The sequence below is a fragment of the Zingiber officinale genome, chromosome 9A, assembly GCF_018446385.1.
Source record: "Zingiber officinale cultivar Zhangliang chromosome 9A, Zo_v1.1, whole genome shotgun sequence".
NCBI lineage: Eukaryota > Viridiplantae > Streptophyta > Magnoliopsida > Zingiberales > Zingiberaceae > Zingiber > Zingiber officinale.
The window spans coordinates 14,993,890-15,004,544 of record NC_056002.1 but is presented as its reverse complement, the minus strand read 5'-3'; the positions used below and the strand labels follow the sequence as shown (position 1 = coordinate 15,004,544).

Below are 10,655 nucleotides of genomic sequence, written 5' to 3'. Positions count from 1 at the left end.
CCTCCATTAGAACATGGTGTTATCGGGCCACATATATCAGAATGAATTAGCTCTAAAACATCTTTTGCTCGCCATGACTTCCCTTGAGAAAATTGAGAACGATGTTGTTTGCCAACAATACATTCTTCACAAACTTGGGAAGGAATACTAATTTGAGGAAGACCTGCCACTATATTTTTCTGCTGGAGGATCTTCAATCCACCAAAACTCAAGTGGCCATAACGAAAATGCCACCACCAAGGAGGGTCTTTTACTTCAGCCACCAAACAAGATTGTACACTTGTAATCTTCAATGGAAACAACCTGTTTGAGTTCATTAGTACAACAGCAATGGTTCCTCTAGTGGGATCATAAATCTCACAAATATCCTTTTGAATAGTGATTACATAACCCTTTTCTTGTAATTGACCAGCACTTAACAGATTACTTTTCAAGTTAGGAACGTAAAGAATATTAGAAATTATTTCTATAGAACCATTCTTAGTTCTTATCTTTATATTACCTTTTCTCATCACTTTCATAGTGGAAGAGTCACTAAAACTTACTGTAGAATGAAAGCCTTCATTTAAATAAGAAAAAGAAGACTTACTTCCACACATGTGGTTACTGCAGCCCGTATCCACATACCAAATATCAGACTCAGGTTTCTGATTAGCTTGAACAGCCATTAACAAAGTTTCCACTTCTTGCTTTTTGGCAAAATTCGATTGTGCTTCCCTTTCTTTGTCTTCAGGTAGCTTAATATAACATTCAGAATGAAAATGTACAAATTTATGACATCTAAAACACTCTACCTTTGATTTGTCGAAATGTTGATCTCGTCGAAAATGACCATTATTGGCTTCAAAACAGCTACTGTTACCTCAATCTCCCCTTCCTCTACCTCTACCCCTTCCTCTAGAGTTTGAGAAATGAGTAGAGATAGAAGTCTTTAAAGCTTGCTCCTCTAAAGTTGAACTTAGGTTCATCTTCTGTTCATGGACCAACAAGGAGCGTTGTAGTTCATCAAGAGAAAATGCATCTATGTCTTTGGATTCTTCAATGGAACAGACAACATAATCAAACTTTGGTGTCAAGGAACGCAATATCTTCTCCACAATGGTGACATCTCCCATCTTCTCACCATGAAATCACATTTTATTGTTGATCTCCATAGTCTTGGCACAGTAACTGGTGATGAATTCTCCATCCTTCATTTGCAGAGTTTCAAAATCTCTTCTCAAAGCTTGAAGTTGTGTACGCTTCACTCTAGCAGAGCCTTGATAATTTTTCTTCATGAAATCCCAAATATCTTTGGAAGTTTCTTTGCTAAAAATTGTTTCCAAAATGGGATGATCAATTGCCTTGAAAAGGTAATTTTTTGTCTTCAAGTCTTTGAGCTTTCTTTCTTCCAAAGTTATTTTCTGGACATCAGTCAAGACTGCATCTGTTGCTGGTGCTTGAATTCCAAATTCAATGATTGGCTAATACTCTTTTGATCTTAGAAAATTCTCCATTACCATACACCAATGGTCATAGTGACCATCAAAACGTGGAATCGCAAGTTGCACAAAATTGTTGTCAGACGCCATTGAGTCTTGCTGCTACAAAATGAAAGTTGTTGCTTCTTTGTGGCTCTGATACCACTGATACAATGGCGAAGAAGAAGAAAAAGAGATGTATTGGCACGGAAAAATAAAAGAGATGTATTGGAATGGAAATGCACTGCTTGTTGATGAAGAAATGGAGCCTATAAATAGGCTTTACATAGGAATTTTTCAAACTCTATCTCCTATAAAGTAGGATCAATAGATAAGAATCAAAAGACTCGGATAAATTAAAAATAGCTAACAACTAAAGACTTGGACAATGGCTAAAACTTTCAGTAAATAAAATATTTTAAATCTTAACAGGACCCGCCATAAGCACAACATCGACAACGCGAGTCTGTGCACACTGGGAGCGTAAAGTAAATAGGGAGTCCGCTCGACGCACTCGATGAGGTAAACTCCTTGGCCCCATGGGAGATACCAAGGGTGGGGTGTCGTGCCGGCTCTCACGTAGGAAGCAATCTTTTATTGGGCAAATAAGGTCGCGGGTAGCATGTGCGGAGATTTCACGGGGCACCAACGTGGAGGTGTTAGGTCGAACTCAGCCCATGTAAACCCGTGTCGCGCCTCAACCAATTCAAAACCGAACCAATTAATGGATTAGCTGGATAATTAAGGACTAAGAAACGATTAAAGATATCCTAACATTTAACATTGTGGTCTTTGTGCTATTATTCTCGTTAGAATTTTGCTGCAGTGAAAAAGCGTTAAGTTGTCGTCTAAGTATTGATGGTTTGATCTCCAATTATGATGTATTTATATATATTTTTTTCTAAATGGAATGTGTAATCATGAGATACTAGGCTTATGGACCGTCCACCATAAATATTTTTTGATTTATCCTAACAATAAGAAGAACCGTTCATAAGACCGAGCTAGAGCTAGTTGTCCCAAATGGGATATTACTCTGTTATTTTTTTTATTTTTTCTTTTATGCTATTATTCCTCACCTTCTAGGGTTACGTGAACTATAATTAATTAAATGCAGCTTTTGAGAAATGTTAATATAGTTGCAAGGCATACATTATAGGTTTGGAGACAATATCACGTAGATTAGTGTCGGGATTAATTAATGAACACAATTATGATTAGATCTAGAAGGAGAAAAGTGTTTAGTTAGTAAGATTCTTGCATTCAAGGAGTGATATAAAATCTTAACTGACTCAAAATTGTTGGGATTAACATAATTTGGCATCGACAAGATTTGAAAGAGGAGCAATGTTCATGTGAAGTTTCTTCATGGTCACCGATAACTGCTGGAGAAATTTCGATCGATCCATCGAATTGAAATACAAAGGCAAGCCATCGAACACAAGAGAAAGTGTTTTAGTTATCGGCAGTTCTGTTATTGACAGCCAATGTGCAAGAGTTTTCTCCCCCTCCATAGATCCGCTTCTGCAGGTGCTCGAGGCTGGCTACTCGTTGCATCGTGGCAGTTCTGTGCATCCTTCCCCCAGCTACACCACCATGAACTATATCATTAACCGAACTGGCAGACACAATCTCAGGGAGACGGGGATTGATATCTAAGTCCCGTGTCTGCGTCTGGAAGATTTGGTTTTTGTCATCATGAACGGTCACAGCAGCATTGGATAAGTCCGATGGTCTCTCGGAGAAGGGTACACTGGAAGAGGACATGTCTGAGATGGTTGAGTAGGACAGAGTCATCCCGGTTAACCGCTTTACGTTGTCCTTTGCCATCTTCACCTGAAAACAACAATAAGATTAGAAACTTGCATTGCGCATAGATCAAAACCAACAATTCAGAGGCAATACAAATGTGAATCTGAGATAACTTATTGCCTTAGCTCTTAAAGTCTCCACATTCGCTTTGAGTATCCTATTGTCGACAGCAGCTTCATTGTACTTTTGATTGATGTCGGCAAGTCGCTTCAGCAGGGCAGAATTCTCAACTCTTAACTGTGAAACCTGTTGCGAGGTTCAGTTCAAGTATTTTAAGTGCTCCTTCACCAATGAAGTTAAAGGACAACCAACTAATGAGCAGAAAACAACCTGTGCTTCAAGCTCACTTAAGTGTGCTTGCTTCCTTCGTCTTGAGCGCTTCGCTGATTCTCGGTTAGAGATCATTCTGAGAATGAGATGACAAATTGATAAAAGGAAAGGCCAACAGCCAAACATAAGGTACATTTGTAGCATACAGTTCAGCAATCTAGTCGTTTACTAATGTTCTGGTCATACCAGTTTTGATAGAGTAGATACTACAACTAAAGATCATCTTTCCACATGACACCACAATAATGTATGGTTCAAATACACCTCTCAGCAAACAATATAATTGTAAAGACGATTAGGACATATAAGTTATGGACACCTTAACTGCTGAGTATGAAAAGATTTGAGAACCAAAAAGTGAAGTACATCCATATATTTTCAGGAACAGTGACACATAGAAGCATGAGATACAGTGTGGGAAATACAAGGTTCAAGTAAGCAATGGAGACTACAAGTGTAAAATAATATGTTGTGACTCGATGAGGCCTAGAGTAGCACAATCCATCTAAAAATACCCATTTGGGAGGGGGCATCATGTGCATGTAAAGGGCTCGGACATACTTGAACTTGTCTGGAAAAGTATGGAAACATTCTTGCAACACTCTCCAATTGTTGATACTTGTTTATAGCTCTAAGTTGAGTTTTAGACAGCCTAAACTAGCCCAAAGACCTAAGAAATTGGGAGGAAACACACTGGATAATTAAATAGCTCTTAGAAATGCTCTTGAAATTCGAAGGGAGGGAAAATAATTTTCGCTAGTCAAAAGCTGGCTCTTCTATTATTTCTCTTTTTTCTAAATCTCTTCTAAGGCAATAGCAATAACATGAATAATGGCAACAAAAACACTCACCTACAATTGAATTGGATAACCAACAAAATAATAGTAATTTTACTGTGATTCTTTTGTGTTTACCTCCTTATCCGTTTTGCATCAGCAGGAACTGTATTTTCTGTTATTTCTGTTTCACCTTCAACTTCATCCTCATCAGAGGGCTCTCTTGAGGACCCACTGGTAGCTGGCTTAACTTGGACACCTGAATTTTGCAAAATATGTAAAGCTAGAAGTCCACTTGATCCATTTGCCTTATTTTGCATCTTGAATGCATTTCCTAAATCCTAATCGTGCATCAGTACATACAACGAGAGGGAGAAAGACCTGAATTTTGCATAATATGTATAGTAGAAATTCACTTAGGGTATACCATTTACCTTATGTTACATCTTGAAAGCATTTCCAAAATCCTAATCATTGTAGCAAAAAAAAAAAAAAATGATTACCCTCACCCTAGGCGTCCCTCACAACCCGTCCCCAGGGTATGTGAAAGGAGGTAAATAACGAGGTCAGCTTATAGCCAGCTGCCAAGTTGGGAGGGGAGGGGTTTTTTTCTCCGAGGGCATGTGCCCGCCAAGAATTGATCTCTTGCCACATTGTAGTAAGTCTGTCACCCTCTATCCAACTGGGGATCCGTGTGGGCATTCCTAAATCCTAATCATGCATCGACAAATAAGAGAGAGGGAGATATAAATAGAAAATTATCTAAGTTAAAGTGTTCAGAGATGACAATGCACTTAATATTGGTCATACAGTATGGTGAGAACAGTGCTTCTTGAAATTACCCAATGTCAAGTCCTAATCTATCAAAATTCATTGTAAACGAATAGTGTTTAGGACTAGCATAGCATTGAGGTTTTCTAAGGTGGCGTTTGGGTTAGAGGTTTGGGAATGAGAGAATGGATTCATTCCCAAACCTTGTGTTTGGTTGATGCATGGGAATGAAATCAAAATTTTGGAATGAATCCCAAAAATTTGGGTACGGATGAAACCCACCCCCTCCCTTGGGTTTTGATGGAATGAGAATAAGAATTAAGTTTGGACGAAAATACCCGTAGTATATTTGTTAAATTTTTCTTTCATTTCACTCCCTCTTCTTATTCTCTCTCATCATACTTTCTCTCTCCTCATTCTCTCTCATCACACATTTTCTACCATTTTCTCTCTATATTCTCTCTCATCACACACACTCATTATTTTCTCTCTCTTCATTCTCTCCTCATTTTTTCATCATACTTTCTCTCTCATCATATTTTCTCTCTCCTCAATCTCTCTTACCATACTCTCTCTCCATATTTCCTCTCATCACACTTTCTCTCTCTTCATTCTCTCCTTATTTTTTCATCATACTTTCTCTCTCATCATACTTTCTCTCTCTTACCATACTCTCTTTCCATATTTTCTCTCATCACACTTTCTCTCTCTTTATTCTCTTCCATCACACTCTCTCTCCTCATTTTCTCTCATCACACTTTCCCTCTCTTCATTTTTTCCCATCACACTTTCTCGCTCATCACATTTTCTCTCCTCAATCTCTCATTCTCTCTCAGCACACTTACTCTCTCATCATACTTTTTCTCTTCTCGATCTCTCCTATCACGCTCTCTCTCCTCATTTTCTCTCATAACACTTTGTCTCTCTTTATTTTTTTCCCATCACACTTTCTCTCTCATCATTCTCTCTCATCATATGTTTCTCTCACATTCAACTTTCTCTTCCATCTAATTTGTTCTCTTATTTTCCTCTAAGGGTAAAAAAAGAAATTTAGATTCATTCCGATTGAAAATATTCAACGAACTAAACATTATTTTTAAGAATGATATCCAAGCTCATACTCATTCTCATTCCACTATACTATGATACCCATTCCCATTCCGATTCCTAGTAGAGAACCAAACACCACCTAAGATTGTATATATTTATCTAGAATTCTAGATACACATACACACAAGATTGATCAAATATTTAAGAGATTTTGCTCACCCAACTTGAAATAAGTTTCCAACCATTTGTTACTCTGCTAATGCAATTATGTAACAGAGTTACATATGACACCCGAAAGAAAATGTAAACCTTGATCAATGATACACCTAATATTCAAACAATAAAAGCTTTCAATCAGAAAAAAAAATGGATCATTTTTTCAAATAAATGAGAAAAAAGCTAAAACAGCAACAAGTTCTCCAATCAGATGAAACAAAAAATTGGTATAACAGACTTTAATGCATGTCATTGTGCAATTCAAAAATTGCAAATAACTCATTTAATTTACAATTAAGTGTCTGGCATATTTTATAAACTCCAGAATATAAACAATTGGCATATCTAAATATGTAGTCTTATCATGCCAAAATAAGAAAGTTATATCACTAATCTGAACAAAGTTGCTCTTACAAAACTGATGTTAAAGGAACATGGTTTATTTTACTTGTCTAGCATCTGATGCATCATTATAGAGCAGACTTGTTCAGATTTCCTTCCACGAAATAAATGAAGTTATAAGTTTACAAGGACTTACTTTTCATTCAATTACATGGTTTGTTAAAATGACCAGCTTGTTTTAAATATTTTGGACTAAACCAAAGAAGCTATTGTCCTAACATCTATTAGTAATCATTATTCATTTATGATGTTTAGTCCGACCGTGAATAATTTAATTGGCATCTGTAGAAGTGCATAGTAAACTAAGAAGAATAGCAAATTCCTAGAGCAAATCTAACAATAGAACAAATAGAATATGCTATCAACTATACCACTTCTAACAATTATAATATATAAATACTGGGATAATGACAGTTTTGGTTAGACATACACTTTGCAGGTGCTTGATTTCCCTGCAGTGAAGTATCTGAAGTAGGTGATCTGGTGTTACTGCTAGCTGTTGGAACACAATCCTCAGGATTTGCACTAGAAGCCTGTAGAATGTGAAGACTCATGGTCAGCGAGATATAAACGTGTTACTGCATTTTTATTAGGAACAAAATATAACATTCACTAGATACAAGATACACAGCAAAAATCACTATCAAGATAAAATACTACCAGCAGTTCCACCAGTAGCAATGAAACAATATAATTTCTATAAATGTGACTCATCAAATGGAATATAAGAATTGTTTCCTACAAACTAATTGTGATTTTGTGAAAAATTCGAATACAGTTTACTAAAAAACAGATTCTGACAGGACAAGAAATAAAACAGATTCTGAGAGAAGATTATCAACCTCAACCACATCTTGGCTCAATTACATAGACAACTTGACTGTAATTTGAGTAACATAAGTTGTACCTTATATGGAAATCAAGTTCACTTCATGTTAAAATAGATGAAGTGCGTTCCTAAGACTTTAATACAATTTGTAGCTCAAGCTATTCCAAATCAAACTCCAAAAGGGCATTTCCTTGCGCTTAAAAACTTATGCTTTAGTGCTGTCTAGAGAAACTAATGTTTAAAGAGAAAGAAACATTTTTATGATTTTCAAATTGTTGACAAAATTGACTCTGGGTTTATAGATTCAGCAAGGAATTACCTAAATAGTGTGAGTTTTACATTGATCGTCAAAATGGCACGACTGGTTTGTAGATGAATGAATGAGAAATAAACTGGAAAGGGTCCTAGTTAACGAAAGAAAAGAACGGATGAAAGATCTGACTTCCCCTGACTTTGTACCTGAGGAAAGGAAACACTTTAGTTCTTCCTAAAATTTTGGCCTACAGGTGCAGCTGGTCTTTAGAGGTGTAAATTTTCTGAATATTACCTCTGTCTTTTTCCTCGTAGCTTTTCTTCATAGAGTACCTTGTTTCCTCCTTAAATTCAACAACAAACTATTAACAAATACTTCAGTGGCACACTTGTCAATTGGGAGAGTGATAAGCGGTTCATGCTTGGAGCTAATGAGATGGCCAAAGCCAAGATGGACACTCACATAACTTCTGTACGCATGAGCATACGTTCGTTATAGCAATAATGTACAGGAAACATTTACTGGCCATGGTGTCATGAACAGCGCTTTAACTGGATTGCAACCAAAACAAACAAACAATCAAATTTAACATGATAAAATGAATCAAATTCTTGTCGAGAGTAACCGATACTCGTTTCCAATCCCATATGGGAACAAGAAGAAGAGAGAATAAAAGGAACCTTCAGCGAAAATAGAGGGCCGTATGGTGAACAAAAAGTAACTTTCGATCATAACAAGAAGAGAACAGGAAGGAGACAAGTCCACCAGTGAAAAACCCAATCTCAAACTTACAATTCCCAGCCTATAAAAAAAAAATTAAAAAGACAGCATTTGATCTCCTTCAGGAAATAAACAACAAGCTAAATGCCAGAAAAACTTAAAAAGAAGGGGCTTGACTTGTACCCGCGACATGGCGACGGCGGCGCAGTACATATCCAGCTTCTGCTTCAGCAAGGCAGCGTACTCCACGGGATCCGCCCCAGTCGGTCGCGCAACGGAATTTCCATCTCCATCTACGGCGGTAGTCGCCTCGCTCTCGGCCTCTCTTGCCCCGTCACCCGAGTCAATGCCGGAAGCGCCGGTGCCAGGTTGAAATTTAGGATCGGAAGCCCCTGAAGTGGCGGTGGCCTCCTCCAAGAATTTCTCGAAGCACCACTCCGATGCGCTCCGGTTCATCCCACCGGTAGCGGCGGAGGGACCCGCTCCGGGCCAGGGTGGATCGGGGATTTCCTCCACGGAGAAGATTCTCTCCATTGCCTCCAGATTTTTCCCACCTCTACTCCACAATATCGATTAAATCTCCGTGCTCGGCGAATTGAAAAATGAACACTGCCCTATAATCATACGATTCCTACCACGCGCTACGAAAAGAAGAACAGAAATAGGAAATTTATGAGAGAGAGGGACCGAGGAAACTCGTTTGCGCTTCGATCCCTGGTCAAAGAGGAAGCATCGGCGGCGAAGACGAAGCAGAAGAACGTTTTAATTATAAGACTGCGGCGTTTTGGTGGTGCGCAACCGCGCCTTGCTTTGCTCGTGCGCTTCGGGAGGGATGATCGAGTGTAATATCCCCGTCAGGAAACATAGAAAAGCAACTCATGTAGCTCGAGGACCGCAAGAAAGAGCAACCGACTGTAGCTCAGAGTCCACCTTCGTCGCCTCTTTCTGTGGCTCACTAAAAACTAGCCTGCCCAGGCCGATAGAGGGATTCTTTAAACTCTGTTTGCTCGCCTGCATCGACCCGGGCAGGGGACATGAAAACATGGAAGACTGGTGGCCTCTGAACGTAAAGAAGTGGGGCTCTCGTTCTATTCGGCTGAGGAAGATCCTATTCGCTGGCTTACTGAGGACAGCGACTGTAAACCTTATCTCTTGCCGAAGCCAGGTGGAGGAGGTTCCATCCTTAAAAATACATAAAAATTGCCATTTAAAGAAATAATATTTATACCATGTGCAAATTATTAAAATATTTCTAAAATTCCAATATTTTCTATAATTAAAGATGGCGACTCGTAATTATATATAAAAAAAACACTCTCTCGATTTATCACGGAAAAAACAATTAATAAGATAAGCTCCTTTGTTTTTCTATTTTAAAGAAAATCTACAATGTCACGGATAATCATGAATTTTTTGTGATGATAGTTAATTTCAGTTACGTAGGGATTGCTTTGGGGTCGGATGTTGGGCACGTTGATGCGCCTTGGACCCACCACTAAATCCAACTTGAGGTTGACGTGCCACCTTCTAGTTTTCTTGGCTTGCAGCAAAGGAGGCAAAGATACCTTTTATTTATATATATATATATATATATATATATATATATATATATATATATTTTGATATTACTAAATGGTCGATATGCATGAATGTACAATCTGACCAACTAAAGTTCATGTATGTATGTATAAAAATATTTTAATAATATCATATGTATATATTAATTATATATATGTACATGTATATATTATGATTGGACGATAGAGAATTCTAGTTGATCAACCAGATTTACCCTTTTTTATTTAGGTCTTTTTTTTTTCCTTTTCATCTTATTGTAAAATGTATATTTGTCATTTAATTATGGTTAAACTTGCTTTCACTATTGATTAGTATTTTCATTATTAAAGATATTTTTGTTTAATTTAATAAATTATTTTACACTGATATAAAATGAAAAAAAAATGCTTCTCTGAAAGAGAGGCAAATGTCGTCGCTGGGATCGGGGTTAGCGCTGGAGATGGCCAAATTCGCCTCCT

The 10,655-nt window shown here is 37.6% G+C and overlaps 1 protein-coding gene across 1 annotated transcript; it reads right to left on the bottom strand.

Moving 5' to 3' along the window:
- Positions 1-2,731: 2,731 nt before the first annotated feature.
- LOC122020307 (bZIP transcription factor RISBZ2-like) lies at positions 2,732-9,641 on the bottom strand. Its single transcript, XM_042578178.1, has 6 exons — positions 8,803-9,641; positions 7,248-7,350; positions 4,517-4,637; positions 3,603-3,678; positions 3,393-3,518; positions 2,732-3,296 (listed from the first exon to the last, which is right to left on the bottom strand). Exons 1-6 carry the CDS (start codon positions 9,151-9,153, stop codon positions 2,916-2,918), a joined length of 1,158 nt encoding a protein of 385 aa, XP_042434112.1. The 5' UTR covers positions 9,154-9,641; the 3' UTR covers positions 2,732-2,915.
- Positions 9,642-10,655: the final 1,014 nt, after the last annotated feature.